The sequence below is a fragment of the Anolis carolinensis genome, chromosome 1 (assembly GCF_035594765.1).
Source record: "Anolis carolinensis isolate JA03-04 chromosome 1, rAnoCar3.1.pri, whole genome shotgun sequence".
In the NCBI taxonomy this organism is placed as follows: domain Eukaryota; kingdom Metazoa; phylum Chordata; class Lepidosauria; order Squamata; family Dactyloidae; genus Anolis; species Anolis carolinensis.
The window spans coordinates 303,755,704-303,773,819 of NC_085841.1; the positions used below are offsets into that span (position 1 = coordinate 303,755,704).

An 18,116-nucleotide genomic window follows, 5' to 3' on the forward strand; every position below is an offset into this window, starting at 1 on the left:
TTTTACTATGCCATTTGTGCCCTTCATTGTGTCCAGCATCTTCTGAACTGTTTCCCTGCTTTCCCCTCCTCACTGATAAACAGCAGCAGTAGTAGCCTTTCCTAGGGCTTGATAACATTGCACAGAACAGCACCTCCTTTCAAAAGGGGGCATATGTGTGCATAAGTCACATTTAGCACATACATGTCACTAGCAAGATTCTATCAGTTGTGCAGACTTCCCAAGAGGACTATTTTTTATTGGAAGCTCATTATTGTTTTATCTGAAAGTTTATGCCCAACAGTGGAGGGATGGTTCTGTTGAACCTTTCTAATTTGTTTTATAGAAGCAGTCATCTGTTTTTAAGATCTTGTGGGTGATCTGGCTGCTTTTAGATCTTGCATGCTCAGAACATTGTTTGAAACCATTATCCTGGTTGGGATTAAGTCATGTATGGTTACCATTGAGTTTCATATTCTTACACAATGCATTTTGAATTGATTGTACCAAGTAGTCCAATATGTTAAAAATGCTTCCTACAGCATAGGCAGGTTTTTTTAAGCAAAAGGAATAGACAAATAGTGATGCAGGATCAGGAAGGTTGCTTATGTATCATATTAATAAAATTATTTTTAACTTGTTGTCAGCTGCCTTTATTCCCTTTGTTGGGAAAGAGACAGAATATAAATGATCAAAATAAAGGTGGTATGAGAGACACTAATCTACCGATTCTTTACTTGAAGAATCCGCAGTAAGCCATGGAAACTCCCTGAGTGATCTTGGGCAAGTCACACCCTTTCAGCTTCAGGAAGGCAATGTCAAACTTCTTCTGTAGAAATATTGCCAACAAAACCCTATAATATGGTTGCCATAAGTCGGGGTTGATTTGAAGGTGTATTGTGACAGCTTTTTAAAAACAGAAAGTGGTGGGAGACTATCATGGAGAGCAAAATACAAGATAGAGGCTACTTATTTGAGTGTTGGACTACAACTCTAAAGGACCCACTGGATGACTTTGTGCAAATCATACTATCACAGCTGTCTCAACCTCAGAGGAAGGCAAAAGCAAACCCCCTCCAAACAAATCTTGCCAAGAAAATCCAAGTCATAGTCTTCCTTGAGGTTGCCATAAATCAGAAAGTACTTGAAGGCATGCAACAACAACCATAGGCAACATTATTGCTTATCCCATTCCCACCTCATTATTTTTTCCTGTGGAGAAAATAAATAGACATATGTATATTTTTACCTGGGTTGGGGGTGCGGGAAGAGGAACAGAGGATGGAGAGATTTTGACAGAACAATTGGCCTGTGATGACCCATGGGCCTTGTAGTCCTGCTCAGGACATTGTAATTCCTGATGAAGATGAAAACTTGGGTTTTTTACCTTCCCAGTCTGAACTGGATTCCTCTCAGCCAGATCTTTCCCAGGCAGATCTGGGAACCTTGCACCTGCAAGAAAGTTGTCTCCCAGAAGTATGTCAAACAAGCCCTGAGCCTACTTCTCCCGTGTTCTTGCGCCGGGAGTTTTGTAAACAACAGAGAAGTTTGGAATCAGCTTCGCGCAGGAGTGCGAGGATTGCAGCTAAGAATGTGGCCAATTAAGACTGCTTCTCGTGAGAATCTTTGGGGAGTCTCACATCTGGTCTCAGAGTTTAGCTTTCGGTTCTGATTCCCAGAGAACTGCTTCGGCGGGAAAGTTAGACTCTATTTAGGTGTTTTACCCGCGTAGTAACTTCGCGGAGTCAATTCGTCAGCCTACGGAGCGAGTTGTGTCTGGACAGCGCGCTCCGATTCAAGCCTCGCTCCTGCTCAAGCCTTGCCTTGCTATCCAGCCTTCGCCTTGCTTCCCAGCCTTTGTTTATCTACGGACTTTGCCTTGTTTCCCAGGATCAATCCTTACCTTGTTCCACGGATTTTATCAAGTTATTCCACGGACCTTGTTCTTGTTCTTAGTTACCTTGTCCCACGTTCAAGCCTTGTTTCAAGTATCAAGTTATTTCCTAGCCTCGCTCAAGTTTCATGGACTAAAGGACCTTGTCATCTCCCCTCACTTTGCTTGGCAAAGTGAGTGTTTCGGTTATTGGATTACAACTTTGGACCTTAATATTTCTTATTGGACATTGCTTTTTTGGACTAATTCTGACCTTTCCTGAAAGGTCTAATTCTGGACTATTTTCTACACTTGTTTTTATTAACTTTATATATTCCTTCAATAAAGATATTAGATAGATTCTGGCCTCTGTGTATGGTTATTGGTGCTCTGCAGCCTGGGTCGTGACAGTTTGACTCCGCCGCCCTAAGCACCAATTAACCTCGGCCAGAATGTCTACCGGAGTCGTACCTGGGCCGAGCGGCCAGCCGATTACCTACACCATCGACAAGGATGAGGTGGACCGAATCCGTGATAAGCTCAATGCACAGGATGGAGAAATAAGGGGTTTGAAGGAACGCGGAATTCGTCTTCCGGCCATGGCGTTGCCAACCAAGTTTACTGGAGAAGCTTCTAAGGTTCATGTCTTCCGTCGCCAATGTCAAGCTTATCTAGAGGCCCGTGCTGCCGAGTTTCCCCAAGAAGACATCAAAGTGGCATGGGTTTACAGTCTTCTAGACGGGCCAGCGGCCAGCTGGGCGACGGCACTGTTCGACCAAACCTCTCCACACCTAAGATCAGCGCAACACTTCTTGGACCACCTCAAGGAGACTTGGGGAATCGAGGACAATTTGGAGGCAGCCGGTCACAAACTCCGTCGCCTTTTCCAAGGAGACAGACCTATGTCTCAGTATATAGCCGAGTTCCGAGTGCTGGCCCACAATACCGGCTGGAACGATGTAGCCCTCAGGGGACAATTCCGGGAGGGTCTCAACATTGAAATGCTGGAAGAAATCTCCAAGGTGGATCCTCCCCAGACCCTCGAGGCACTCATTGATCAATGTTTACGGGCTGAAGTCATGATTGCCAACAGGAAACAGTGGGTTCGAGGCCAGGGCAGTAGAGCCGGGGCAAAACCCCCCGCTCCCGCCAGCGTTCAGCCACGTCCGGTGTGGAGACCCCCACCGCCAACCCCATACCCCAGAGGAGGCGAGGAGGTGCCGATGCAGTTGGGCAATGTGCGTCCCAGACTAGATGCCGCCGAGAAGGCCCGTCGTCAACGCTTAAACCTCTGCTGGTACTGCGGGAACGGGGGCCACTTCGCCAGAGAGTGCCCAGCCAAAGGGAAGCCTGCCGCCCGTCTTGCGGCGGCGTCCTCCACGGAGACGAAGGCGTCTGAGCCGACTGGCACACAGCCGGCGGGGGAAGCCAACGACCGGGTGTAGAGAGGCTCGCCAACCCGGTCAAAAAATCCATCCAAGAGCCGCCAACCGGGGTCCTGTTCCTTCTCGTGGTCACATTATGGTCAGCAAAAAGGGGACCCGTCATGATCCACGCCATGATAGACTCTGGAGCTACCAACAATTTCATCGATAGAGAGTATGCCGACTCTCTGGGATTACAATATCATGATTTCAAGAATGCCCGTGTGGTGCAAGCCATAGACGGCCGCCCCCTCAAGACGGGCCCCGTAAGTCAGTGGTCGGAACCCACCAGGATGTGGATAAGGGAACATATGGAAGAGATTTCCTTCTTTGTTACCGAGGTTCCCCATTTCCCTGTGATTTTGGGAATTCCATGGCTGACTCTCCACGACCCTAACATCTCCTGGTCCAACAGAGAACTGCAGTTTGCTTCACCGTACTGCCAAAACCATTGCCTCGTAGCCAAGGTATGCCATGCCACAGACACCGAGCCCATCATCACCTTGCCAAAGAAGTACTCCGAGTATTGGGATGTATTCAATGAGAAAGAAGCCGAGAAATTACCCCCACATAGACCTTATGACTGTGCCATTGACTTGGTGGAGGGGGCCCCGATCCCGCGAGGGCATCTCTACTCCCTGACTGAACCAGAGCAAGAAGCTCTCAGGGAATTCCTAGAGACAAACCTTCGCAAGGGATTCATCAGACCCTCTCAATCCCCAGCCGCCTCCCCAGTGATGTTTGTGAAGAAGAAGTCAGGGGAACTACGCTTGGTGGTGGACTACAGAGCATTGAACAATATCACCAAGCGGAACAGCTATCCCCTGCCCTTAATCTCGGATCTACTGGATCGGCTTCGAGGAGCCAAGGTTTACACCAAGCTGGATCTTAGGGGGGCTTACAACTTAGTTCGCATCAGGGAAGGGGACGAGTGGAAGACCGCTTTCCAGACCAAATTCGGATTATTCGAGTCCCGAGTTATGAATTTCGGTTTATGCGGAGCCCCCGCAACGTTCCAGCATTTTGTCAATGACATTTTTCAGGACTATCTAGACAGGTTCTTGATAATCTACCTGGACGATTTTTTGGTGTTTTCTAGATCACAATCAGAACATGAGAACCACGTCAAAATGGTGTTACAACGATTGCGGGATCATGGACTTTATGCCAAGCTGGAAAAATGCGCCTTTGATCTACAAGAGGTAGATTTCCTTGGTTACCGCATCTCGCCTCTAGGGCTTTCCATGGATCCAGCCAAGGTTTCAGCAGTATTGGAATGGCGGGCGCCAACTAACAAGAAAGAGGTGCAGCGTTTCTTGGGGTTCGCGAACTATTACCGCAAGTTCATTCCAGATTTTGCCCGCTGGTCCGACCCCATCACTAGCTGCATCCGTGGAAAGCAGCCTTTCCGCTGGACTGATCAAGCAGAGAAAGGGTTCCAGCAACTAAAGAAACTATTCACCTCCCAGCCAATTCTACAGCACCCAAATCCTGGAACCCCTTTTGTGGTGCAAGCGGACGCCTCTGATGTGGCAATTGGGGCTGTACTCTTACAACCGGTGGGAGATCACCTCCATCCCTGTGCCTTTTACTCTCGTCAACTAACCACACCAGAGAGGAATTACACCATTTGGGAAAAAGAACTACTGGCCATAAAGGCAGCCTTTGAAACTTGGAGACATTGGCTAGAAGGGGCCAAATTTCCCATTGAAGTCCACACTGATCATCGTAATCTAGAACATCTAAGAACTGCCCGCAAACTGAATCAGAGGCAGCAACGTTGGGCTTTATTCTTTGAACGTTTCAACTTCCAGATCCATTATGTGACCCCAGCCCAAACCAAGCAAGCAGACGCCCTGTCACGTAAACCGGAATACGCTGCAGGACGCAAGGAGACCTTTGAATCCCAACTGCTACAACCCGAGAACTTTGCCACGCTCACGGTGGGGAACACCAAATCCACTCCCATTGGTTCAACTTCCCCTACTCCAGGACCCATCTGTGCTCAAGAAATCAGGGCTAGTCAGCAAGCAGATGCCTGGGCGCAGGACCAACTTCGCCAAGGTCTGCATTTTCCCTTTTCGCTTAAAGATGGGCTGCTCTGCTATAGAAATCATGTTTATATCCCACCCGGACCGGGCAGGGAAAAAACGCTTCGTCTGTGTCATGACTGCAAACCAGCAGGACACTTCGGACTATTTAAAACTATGCATTTGATCCTAAGGGATTTTTGGTGGCCCAAGATCCGCAAGGATGTGGAAAAATATGTCAACACCTGCCCAGTATGCCAGCGCTCCAAGATACGAAGGGAGAAGCCCTCAGGGCTTTTACACCCCCTTCCTACCCCATCTCGCCCATGGGAAATAATTTCCGCGGATTTCATCACTGACCTACCACCTTCCTGTGGATTCACCACGATCTTAGTGGTGGTGGACCTTTTCACCAAGTTAGCCCATTTCATTCCCTGCGAAGGCCTCCCCACGGCCAAAGAAACTGCGGATCTATTTCTTCAACATGTTTTCAGACTACATGGATTGCCCAAGAGTTTAGTCACAGACCGTGGATCTCAATTCACCTCTCGTTTTTGGAAGGCACTACAAAAACTATTGGGCATAGACTCTCGCTTATCTTCAGCTCATCATCCCCAAACAGATGGGCAAACGGAGCGCACCAATGCCACTTTGGAGCAGTATCTTCGCTGTTATGTAAACTACCAACAGGACAATTGGGCTTCTCTGTTACCACTGTCTGAGTTTGCCTACAACAATGGAGTTCAAGCTTCTACAAAAGAAACGCCGTTCTTTGCAAACTACGGCTTCCATCCACGTTTCTTCCCCCCTGTCATTGAAACTTCAGAAGTTCCCGCAGCAGAGGATTGGCTGCAGGAACTCACAGCGGTGCAACAACTTTTGCTCCAGCAACTGGACCAAGCCAAGGAGGACTATAAACGCCACGCTGACAAACATCGCCAGCCGGGCCTCGAAATCAAGGTAGGAGATCGGGTTTTCCTGTCCACTCGCTTTCTGCCCTCCCACCGCCCTTGCCGGAAGTTAGATGCCCGTTTCATTGGCCCCTATCCAGTGGTGGCGCAATTAAACCCCGTGACTTTCAAACTCCAACTTCCGCGTTCAATGCGCATTCACCCAGTGTTTCACCGTTCCCTGCTCCTTCCGGCGGATGGTGTGCGACCTGATACAGACCAACCGGCCCCCCCTCCTGTTTTGATGAATGGGGAGGAGGAGTTCGAGGTTGAGGACATTTTGGATTCTCGCTTTCACCGCCGCCGCCTACAATATCTCATTGACTGGGTGGGTTTTGGCCCTGAGGAACGCTCTTGGGAAGACGCCTCCACAGTCCATGCTCCTGATCTAACCCGTCGCTTTCATCAGACCTATCCCACCAAACCGCGACCTCGCGCCTCGGGGAGAGGGCCCCAGTTTGGGAGGGGCCTTGAGGAGGGGGATAGTGTGATGACCCATGGGCCTTGTAGTCCTGCTCAGGACATTGTAATTCCTGATGAAGATGAAAACTTGGGTTTTTTACCTTCCCAGTCTGAACTGGATTCCTCTCAGCCAGATCTTTCCCAGGCAGATCTGGGAACCTTGCACCTGCAAGAAAGTTGTCTCCCAGAAGTATGTCAAACAAGCCCTGAGCCTACTTCTCCCGTGTTCTTGCGCCGGGAGTTTTGTAAACAACAGAGAAGTTTGGAATCAGCTTCGCGCAGGAGTGCGAGGATTGCAGCTAAGAATGTGGCCAATTAAGACTGCTTCTCGTGAGAATCTTTGGGGAGTCTCACATCTGGTCTCAGAGTTTAGCTTTCGGTTCTGATTCCCAGAGAACTGCTTCGGCGGGAAAGTTAGACTCTATTTAGGTGTTTTACCCGCGTAGTAACTTCGCGGAGTCAATTCGTCAGCCTACGGAGCGAGTTGTGTCTGGACAGCGCGCTCCGATTCAAGCCTCGCTCCTGCTCAAGCCTTGCCTTGCTATCCAGCCTTCGCCTTGCTTCCCAGCCTTTGTTTATCTACGGACTTTGCCTTGTTTCCCAGGATCAATCCTTACCTTGTTCCACGGATTTTATCAAGTTATTCCACGGACCTTGTTCTTGTTCTTAGTTACCTTGTCCCACGTTCAAGCCTTGTTTCAAGTATCAAGTTATTTCCTAGCCTCGCTCAAGTTTCATGGACTAAAGGACCTTGTCATCTCCCCTCACTTTGCTTGGCAAAGTGAGTGTTTCGGTTATTGGATTACAACTTTGGACCTTAATATTTCTTATTGGACATTGCTTTTTTGGACTAATTCTGACCTTTCCTGAAAGGTCTAATTCTGGACTATTTTCTACACTTGTTTTTATTAACTTTATATATTCCTTCAATAAAGATATTAGATAGATTCTGGCCTCTGTGTATGGTTATTGGTGCTCTGCAGCCTGGGTCGTGACATGGCCTAAAGGAACAAGTTTAAACCCTCACTTGGAAAGACTACCAGTATTTTTGTAGCTGGGGATTCTATGACTTGCAAGGATTTTTTCCCCTGAAGCTCGGGTTTAAGCAATTCCTCCTTTCCCCATCTCACCTTGTACTCTGCTCTAGTTGTTGGGGTCAATTCTTGCATGGCTTCACATTCTTATACAGATGACATATATGGAAGGAATTTTTTAGACATTAATGACTTAACTGTGAGAGAATGAGGACAAAAGCAAAGCTGTTGTTAATGAAAAGAACAGAGATTTTACCATGGAGAAGCATATAGTATGTGGTGGTGGAAGAGAACCATTAGGCTGCTTTGGGTATGAGAAGTTATCCCAAAGTAAATTTATAATAATCTTAATTGGTTTGTTTAGATAATGATGTCTTGCATAATTACATTTGTTTTTGACCATACCTGGAAGACTGTGTCCTGTCCTGGGCATTACAATTCAAGAATACTGACAAGCTGGAACATGTCCAGAAGAAGGCAACTAAAATGGTAAAAGACTTGGAAATTGTGTCCTATAAGTAGCAGCTTAGGGAGCTGAGCATGTTTAGCCTGGAGAAAAGAGGATTAAGAGCTGACATGATAGCGATATTCAAACATTTGAGGGGATGTCATATTGAAGAGAGCCGCACTTATTTTCTACTGCTTCAGAGACAGGGACATGGAGCAATAGATTCAAACTGAAATAAAAAAAGATTCCACCTAAACATCAGGAAGAACATCTTGATGATAAGAGCTGTTTAATAGTGAAATATACTGCCTTGGAGTGTGGCGAAGTCTCCTCTGTATCTTTTTAAGCAAGAAACTGGAGAGTAATCTGTCAGGGGTGCTTTGATTGTGTATCCTGCAGAACAGGAGGCTGGACTGGATGACCTTTGGAGTTGACCTTAGGACCTTTGTTCTCAATGTTGCTCAGCTACTTCTAAGGGTGGGGATAAGGGCTGATGCCAACATCTTGGAAGTACTTGGCGCCTGATAGGAGACACTAGTGTGACCACAAACCAAGGGATAATATGCTTCTCTCAGCCTTTCCCTTACATTTACTTCCCCATGGGTTGTGCTCTTCACTCTAATTGTGCTTTTGAGAGGAAGACTTGCCAAATAGTCTGTCTTTTGGCATCTGGGGCTGGTACTAAGAACAAGAACTGGCAAAGCAGTGCACTCCACAGTTACAGTTTGCAGGTATGTTTAACACAGTATGTTGTTTTAACTGCAGTAAAATGAAAAGATTTGCAGGAACTCTAAAGCCAAACTTGTTCTCTTTGCCACTGGGCTTTTAAATATTTCTAGTAGGCTCTAGTTGCATTATTAGAAGAACCTGGGTCTCCCAGTACATTTAGAGAGGGAAGTATTGGTACACTCAAGCAAGTTGGAATTGGGCTGGGTTTCATTGCAGGAGCAAAAATGAAGGAGGACATACAAATAAACCACTGGAATGACATGATAGAAAAAGGAGCATTTGTACTTTATATTTTCTTGTGACAAGCAGTGACTAAGGTAAGACCAAATTTAAGGCAGGATGAATGGTTGCTTTCATTCCCAAGTAGACTCTTGAATTGGTGATGATTGATATGGTAAGAACCATAGTGGTCTGTGGGTTTTGAAAACCTCAACCCTGATTGTGCTGTTAACAAAAGTGGTTGGTGGACTGCAATAAAAATATAATTAGTTTTTTTCCAGACTTGCTGAGGTAAGTGGTCATATTAAACACAACTTTGTTGTCATTCTAAGTCGCCTTTGACGCATAGCAACTGGATGAATGAGAGACCTCCAAGGCAGCCTGTTATCAACAGTCCTGTTCAGTTCTGCAAAAACAGGACCGTGACTTTGCTGAAAAGTACTATGATTTTTAATTGGGCATTAATCAATTTAATGCTTTATCCAGGTTTTACTAAACATTGTAAACAAACTGAACATTTAATTATTTTTCTTTACAATTATGAACTTTCCTTTTTTTGGGATGGGGAGTGATTTCTGTCAAGATTAGTGTACAAAAGACTTCACGGCCTTAATGGTCTCCTTTCCTATTTTTTACCATCTTGGCTAACAAAGAGTTCTGGAGAACTTAAAGGCTTGTGAATTGTTTTATGAGTTGGCTTTAAAATGCAATGCCCAAATAATAGATTTTAACAAAACTTTAGGCTTGTTTTGTCTTAGTATCTGACCTGTTAACATTGATTTCATACGTCTAGAATGATTATAATTATTTATAATTTTGGCATTTTCTCCCTGTTCTCCAGTAGTGGATATTCAGTATATTGGTTTTTAAAAACTTGTGTGAGAGAGCATAAATACCATAAATACATACCATTATTGTTGCACAGTCCTTACAGTTTTTTTTTTTGGCTGGCAAGAGACCTTTGTATCCTTGGCAACTTTTGGTAATTGGATGGCTGTTGAGAAAATAGCTTTTAATGGATTGGTAATGTATCTATGTGCTTTAATTGGTGCCTTTTAAATTACTTTTAATATAATAATCATTTGATATAGTTTATAGAAATAAACATTTGTATAACTGCATAATTTCCATAACTGATTATATGGATTTTCCTGTATCTCTCTGTAGCTACTTCTAATGTAGCTGTGTGCTGCATTTGGTGCTAATTCTTAGAACAAAGGGAAGGGAACATATATGTATATTTTAAATTCTCTGTTGTTCACAAGTCCTCGCTCTCAGGTTCCCCTTTTTCAGCACTGAAACTAGAATATACCTCCTGTGGAGACACATCATTCTTCCAAGTGGATGCAGCATAGATTGTTGTATAGCTTTTTTTAAAAAAAATATCCCTTGTTTCAGAAAAGCATATTCCTGTTGGACATAATACATATCTTTTCTTTCAGATGCTTCATTTCTCATTTTGGATTTTTTCGTCAAACAACATTAGATAAGAATCAACACGCTGAAGTTGCTTGTGGATCCACTAAGGTAAAATAAGAATTCAGAATTTAGTAAAAAGTCTTCATAAAGTATTTTTCTTAAAAAGCAACAAAATTGTAGCCATTTTAATCTGTAGCAGGAAAAACATGTTCTGGACGGTCCCCATAACTGTTATTGGCTCTAAAGAAGCTAGATCAGTTTTTATTCTTCATTTTGAGTATAAAGGTTTGGGAAGTTACTACTATGATGTCCTTTTGTTCGTATAAGTCTTCAAGGGAATTAAAAGAACATTGTCCCATTACTTCCATCTTGAATTCATTCCCTTGGGAATAATAAGCAAAGAAATGTAGTTCACTACTCATAAGAACTTCATAAGGCATTTGTTGTTTTTCCAGATGTACCGCAGATTGCACAACTGAGGAACTTGCATGCATTCCACTGTGTCCTCATACACTACTATTCCTGCATCCTTTTTGATGCTTTTCTTTGTATTGGTGTTTATCTCTCCTTACTTAGGTTTCTAGTCCTTATTTCAAATACTCATCCCTGAATTGCTTTTATTGGTCCATTCAGACAATAACTACTGTGTATCTATATAGAGTACCAGAATACTGGATTCTGTGGCATAATGTGGCATGCTGATAACCAATCCCCAACTGGCTGAGCAACTATAAACCTTTCCTCAATGCTTTATGTACTATGAGGTCCTCACCCAACAATTTGATTGGTCTCTTCTCTCAAAATCTAGAATGGTACCCTAAAGTTCTAGATTTTTTTTTCTTATTTGTTGGGGCAAAGACGAGACAGATCATAAACTGTGGACAAAAGCTGTTTGTAGCTTGAACATGCAAGAAGCAGGCACCAGTGTTATAATTCTACTATAATTCTGGCTTCTTGTTTCATGCACATGGGATTCACATTTTTGTGAGCAATAATATATACCTTCAACAATTTTCATCCTGATTTAGGAGCAAATGAGAACAAGGAATAGGTAAAGTAAGTAAATTCTGAAATCTGAAATACTCAAAATTGTCCACATGAGTGGGTGAAATAGTGAAACCCCTGCTTTCTGATGATTTGGTGTACACAAACTTTGTTTTGTGAATAAAGTTATTAAAATACCTTCAGATTATGTGTATAGGGTGTATGCAAAGCATAAATGAATTTTGTGTTCAGGCTTGGGTGCTATCTTCAAGATATCTTATTATGTTCATATATGTAAATATAGATATTCCAAAATCTGGAAAAATTCAGATATCCAAAAGGTTCTTGTCCCAAGCATTTTGGATAAGGGATAGTCAAGTGATACTTCTCAATAGTTGTTGATTATTCAGTTGTTGATGAGTACTTTGCCCCTACTAAGTCAAGTCTATTTAAAACTTTAGAAGTTAAAATGACAATTTTTCAGTCTTGTAGATGCCCACACTCCAACTTTCTTTATTAAACAATATTTTATTAAAAACACTTCAGTTATTAAAAGAAATAAGCATATATTGTTGAACACTTTCATGGCCAGAATCACTTGAGTGTTGTGTGGTTTCCAGGCTCTATGGCTGTGTTCTAGCAGTATTTTCTCCTGACGTTTCACCTGCATCTGTGGCTGGCATCTTTACAGATCCTCCACAGATGCAGGTGAGACATCAGGAGAAAATGCTACTAAAACATGGCCATACAGCCTGGAAAGTACACAACACTCTAAGCATATATTATTCACTGCTGTTCTCCTAACTGAGTGTTGCACAGTATTGTAAGTCTTAAGGACATTTCTTAATGCCATCTAGTTACTCTCATGTGCTGAAATTTCTCGTATAAATCATGATTTTTCAGTAGTGTATAGTTCAACAAAATATTGAAATAGCATAGGAAGCCTTAACAAATTGCAAATCTCAGGACTGCAAAGCATTGAGTTATAACAGTTAAAGTTGTGTCAAACTACATTAATCCTGCAGGGTAGATGGACTCAAGGGTTAATATCCATCTGTCACAGAGCCAGCCCTAGGTATTTTTCAAGTGTAGGTGAACAGAATTTTGGCACCCCTCCCAAAAAACAATAACTGAAAAATAAAAGCGTTGGATAAGCGAAAATGATGGATAATAAGGAGGGATTAAGGAAAAGCCTATTAAACATAAAATTACATTAAGATTTTACAAATTAAGCACCAAAACATCATGTTTTACAACAAATCAACAGAAAAAGCAGTCTTGACTGCGCCCCCGTATGTTTGGTGCCCAAAGTGACTGCTTAATTCGTCTCATTGTTGGACCGGCTCTGATCTGTCAACTCTTTCTGTTCTCCTGCTCTGTTTCACACAGCAGTGATCATTGATATCTAGTGGACAGAAGATTGCTTCATGTATGTTCTTTTTTTGGGGGGGGGGGGCTCTTTTTAGTTCAACTGGGAAAGAAAAGAAAGGGAACAAAGTCTTCAATTCCCAGTCCTCTGCTACAATGAGTGACAGCATATAGGGTAGAAATAAAATTGTAACTTTTGCCTGATGGGGGTTTCAGTGGCGGTAAGACAAAAAAAACTAAACCATTCTTCAGCATATTCCCTGACTTGTGCTCTTGTTTGAGTTATCATGGCCCCATTAGGAACTGCTTCCTTACTGCCCCAGTATAAAACTGTGAAATGTATGTATTGAATTTAGGAAGGGTAGCCCTCTGCCCGCTTCTCTCCTCTCACACCGAGTTAATTGAATGCAAACTACTTTTGCACTTTGAACTTAGCTTGGAAATGGACATTTTTGTTGCTACTGTATTGATTAATATCTCTTGAATCTTTTGAGTGACTTCAGCAATCCAGGAACTAATTTTCTGCCCCAGGATCAAATGGATTAAGAGAAATGCTACCCGTCTCTACACATCTGGAAATAGCTGAAAGTGCATTTCTGGGAATGTTTAAGGAGACCAGAAAGGCAAGAGCTTTAAACCCCTGTAATATGTGAACATATTAAGGTTGATTTACCTTCCTGTGCACTAGACAGGAAAAGAAGCTAGATTAGGTGACAGGCAGGGAATGAAACACACCAAGTCATACAAGCCATTTCAAAATGGAAACAGAAATGTTAAAATGGCCAGTATAAACCAGATTAATCCCAGGCAACCAGGGCCTTTTTCCAGAATATTTTCAGCTCTGTGAAAAAAATATTACCTGAGTCTCTAGGGACTTATTATAATTGCTTCATAACAGCCTTCCTTTCAAGCTATCCAAGTGTAAATAATTTCAAGTTTTTGCCCTGTCAAAAACTGCCTCATTAATTAAAATGTCTACGCAGCAGCAAGTTTCACTTTTGCTGTTTGACTTGGCATCTTTGCATGATTGATGACATGTCACTTTTGAAATTCTTCTAGGCATGAATCTGTGTCTTTCTCTGTGGCTCCAGCTGTCTGGCTTGCCTCCCTGTTTTCTGGAACATACTGCCCCAAAGTATTAGTTCACACCAGTGTTACTTAATTTCTAAGTTGAGACCAGCAGACGATTGAATTGCATCACTCAGATTTCTGTTGTGTGTATATAAATTCTTTTGTCATTACAGTATGACTCTCAGATCAGTGGTGAATATGATTTGGACTGTGTGTGAATAATAATAATAATAATAATAATAATAATAATAATAATAATAATAATAATAAAAAATTTGTATTCTGCCTTATCTCACCAAGAGGACTCGGCGGATTCCAACATACAACGGCAAACATTCAATCTCTCCATAAAACAAACAAATACTGACATAAAATTCCAGGAAAACCCTACATATGAAAACAGCAATTAAAACCTAACATCAAATTAAAGCTAAGATCAATTAATTAAACCTAACATCATTAAATTAAACCAACATATACTGTGAATAATACCTAGCTTACCCTGTTGAAATGAAGGACTTCTAGCCCAAGAATGTCATTAAGTTGTGTTGAAAGACCTAAAAATGTCTGGAGAGGAGTATTTAGTCCGATATGAATAAATGAAACTGAGGATACTGGTCCCTTTGATACCGGATTTATATTGTGTTGTTATAATTTTTAGTGCTTTTATGATCTACAAGCTCTTTCTTTAAAATAAAATGTGGTTAAATGTTCTTCTAAAAAATCCCCTACCATAACCAACATCTAAGACACAAACACGTTGTTTCCCGCCTCTGAAATCTCTTCCAGAATGGCCAAAATGTCCAAGATACTTCCATGGATTAAGCTGGGCTAGAAATGTGGGTTTTGTTTATTAGTCTGGATTCAACAAGGTTTATTTTAAATAGCTTGGAAGAAATTGTGTTATTTTGTAAACTTCTTTCTTTCTTTTGACTCCTTTTCTCAATGTGTCAAATGTGTATCTGCCAATAATATTTTCTCACAGACCTCTATCAAAGTGACATTGTCACCAATAGGAGGTCTTCACTTTTGACTTTATGCTGTTAAGACATCTAACTGCACAATGTTTTATCAGTTGCATTGCAATTTATTTCTTCTTTTGCTGGCTTTACTATTTTTACTTTTACTATTTGTATTTTTAAAGTTTATGTATATGAATCTGTTTTAGCTGTCTTTCCACTAGTGGAATGGTTTTAAGTGGAAATGTTGGCTATATGTTATCCTGCAAAGGAATGAAGTTAAGAAGTGTAATGCCTCCCAGGTAAAAAGGAAGAGATGGCAATTATTGGGGAACAAACCAGTAGAAAAGGAGGAAGCCTGGGTTAGTGGAACTTCACAGTGATTTCAGGAGTTGTGTTTTCTTTCCTTGGCTTTCAGCTTTCCTTGAGAGGCATCTCATTTTTCCGAGGATTATTGTAACAATTGATATGTTTCCATTGTGATCGTAACCATGCTATAGAAGCAAGAAGAATGTGAACCTGTCTACAGAAGAACATCATGGGGCCCTCACAGCTTGTGGCACAGAGTCATGGGAAGAAGAGAGGTGTATTTGACATGGAGGAGAAAGGCTTTGCACTTTTCCATAGCTCAGAGATTCCTCTTGAGCATATAGGTAAGTGTTAGAGGGGAAGGATTGTGAAGAATTATTATGGGCATGAAAGACCTGTTAGACCAGTGGTTCTCAACCTGTGGGTCCCCAGGTGTTTTGGCCTACAACTCCCAGAAATCCCACCCAATTTACCAGCTGTTAGGATTTCTGGGAGTTGAAGGCCAAAACATCTGGGGACCCACAGGTTGAGAACCACTGCGTTAGATGATTAGAGCCTTTACTCCAGTCACAGTGGAGGTGCCATCTTAGGATGTTTGAAAGACTCAAATGGCAGGCAGAAAATAAGTTTAGAATCCTCAGCAGGAGGAACATTTAGTAAGTATATACAGTCTTGGATAGCAGTAGCCTAATTCTTTCTAAACTAAAAGAGAAAAGAGAAATTCTCTCTAAACTAAAAGAGTCAAGGAGATACAATGCAGTGTGTCTCCCTTATCCAAAAGCAGAAATTGGAGGGGTTCAGCTAGGCTGGGTTCTTTTTCTTATGCAACATAAGACAGTCACTTAATTAAAGGAACCAGAAAATATTATCTGCCTCAAGCACATGGATGACTGACAGAGAAAGGAAAGGGAGACAATTTTTTTCTGTCTAAACCATCTCATCTATAAGGAACAAGAGAGCACCAAGAACAAATGTAGAAGCTGCTGTTTCTTCCAATATCAGTATGATGTTGGAAGAAGCAGTATATACTGCTTACTATTCTTAGAACAAACTTATAATCAAAGCCACAAATCAAACTCCTTTTCAGCAGTGAAGACCCAACCTATCTCTCATTAGAGTTTTTGGATTTAATGGCTATGTTTATGTTCCTAAAGTTAAAGGAACAAACTGAATTGTAGATGTGAAGAAGGAGTGCTTTTTGACTATGCACAAAACACAAAGGGCTACACAACATGATGCGCTGATTCTTTTTCAGTTGTACCTGGTGACTTGCCTTGATTTGGCTTCTCATTTTCATTGAAATATGCCATGCTGTAAATCTTAATGGTGTCTGAGGCAGGATCCAGGATTCTATAGCTCTTGGTGCTTTGTATCAAAATTGTCAGAAGGAAATAGAAACAACTGCAAGATGTTGTCTAGTCTACCACCCTAGAACTCAGATAGAAAAATACAAAGAGAAGTAATTTTTTAAATCAGTAACATAAAATAAAACATTTTTGGGATATTTACAGCTGACAGAGGGTAAGGTAAAGGTATAGGTTTTCCCCTAACATTAAGTCTAACTGTGTCCGACTCTGTGGGTTGGTGATCATCTCCATTTCTAAACCGAACACCTCCAAGGTCATGTGGCTAGCATGACTGCATGGAGCACCGTTACCTTCCTGCTGGAGAGGTACCTATTGATTGTTTTAAAACTGCTAGGTTGGCAGAAACTGGGGCTAACAGGGGGAGCTCCCCCCGCTCCCCGAAATTGAACTGCTGACCTTTTGTTCAGCAAGTTCAGCAGCTTAGCAGTTTAACCCACTGTGAGCCACCACAGAGGGTACGAGGTGCATATACTGATTTTTTTAAAGGGTGGTTGAAAGGTTGTGTTTGATAGTCAAAGAGTGAAGGGACAAAGCTTGTACAGAACAGCAATTGGAAAGGTTTTGTATTTAGCAATGGTGACAAGACCCAAACATTGCTGTAACTGTTGATTTCCTGAGCAGGCAAATCAATGCACCTGTCCTGTGTTAAATGCTGGAAGAAAATGCCGCAGTTGAAGGGAGATGTTGACAAGCTGGAAAGCGTCCAAAGGAGGGTGACTAAAATGATTAAGGGTCTGGAGAAAAAGCCCTATGAGGATTGACTTAAAGAGCTGGGCATGTTTAGTTTGCAGAAGAGAAGGCAGAGAGGAGACATGATGGCCATGTACAAATATGTGAGTGGAAGTCATAGGGAGGAGGGAGCAAGCTTGTTTTCTGTTGCCCTGGAGACTGGGACGCGGAACAATGGCTTCAAACTACAGAAAAGGAGATTCTACCTGAACATCTGGAAGAACTTCCTTACTGTGAGAGCTGTTCGGCAGTGAAACTCTCTCCCCTGGACTGTGGTGGAGGCTCCTTCTTTGGAGGCTTTTAAGCAGAGGCTGGATGGCCATCTGTCGGGGGTGCTTTGAATGAGATTTTCCTGCTTCTTGCAGGGGGTTAGACTGGATGGCCCATGAGGTCTCTTCCAACTCTACGATTCTATGATTCTATAAGAACTGACAAAACCTGTTTCCTTTTTTTCATTTTGGAAAGCAGGAGGACAGCTGTTCATGATCGGCGTACACATTCCTTGTTTTTCTGCTCTGCATTTTGCATTGTTTCAAAAGCCTTGACTGAAGAGATAGTGAAACAGAAAATAAAAAAGGATAAATGTGTTGATATTACAATTCAGCAAGCAATGCTCTTTTCAGTTCCTTATCAAATATAGTCAGACTCTAGCCAGAGTAAATGAAACAATGCTGCCCTCCACTGGTTAGCCCGCTAAAGATCAATTGCCGTGGTGTGCTTGTGCCCTCCAGTTGCTTGTTGACTTTTAGTGACCTAATGAAT

General features: G+C 42.4%; 1 protein-coding gene across 8 annotated transcripts in view; it reads left to right on the forward strand.

Moving 5' to 3' along the window:
- Positions 1–18,116, forward strand: part of nr1h3 (nuclear receptor subfamily 1 group H member 3) — a 57,265-nt gene that overhangs the window by 23,097 nt on the left and 16,052 nt on the right. For 5 of the 8 annotated variants that reach the window (XM_008105037.3, XM_062967987.1, XM_008105044.3 and 2 more), the window contains exons 2-3: positions 10,591–10,675; positions 15,368–15,602. In XM_008105037.3, the coding sequence (XP_008103244.1) occupies positions 15,488–15,602 (115 nt within the window). In that variant the 5' untranslated portion in view covers positions 10,591–10,675; positions 15,368–15,487. Of the gene's footprint in view, positions 1–8,059; positions 8,932–9,017; positions 9,247–10,590; positions 10,676–15,367; positions 15,603–18,116 lie in introns of those variants that run through there. The other 3 variants (XM_008105025.3, XM_003214599.4, XM_062967989.1) reach the window with 3 other exon arrangements.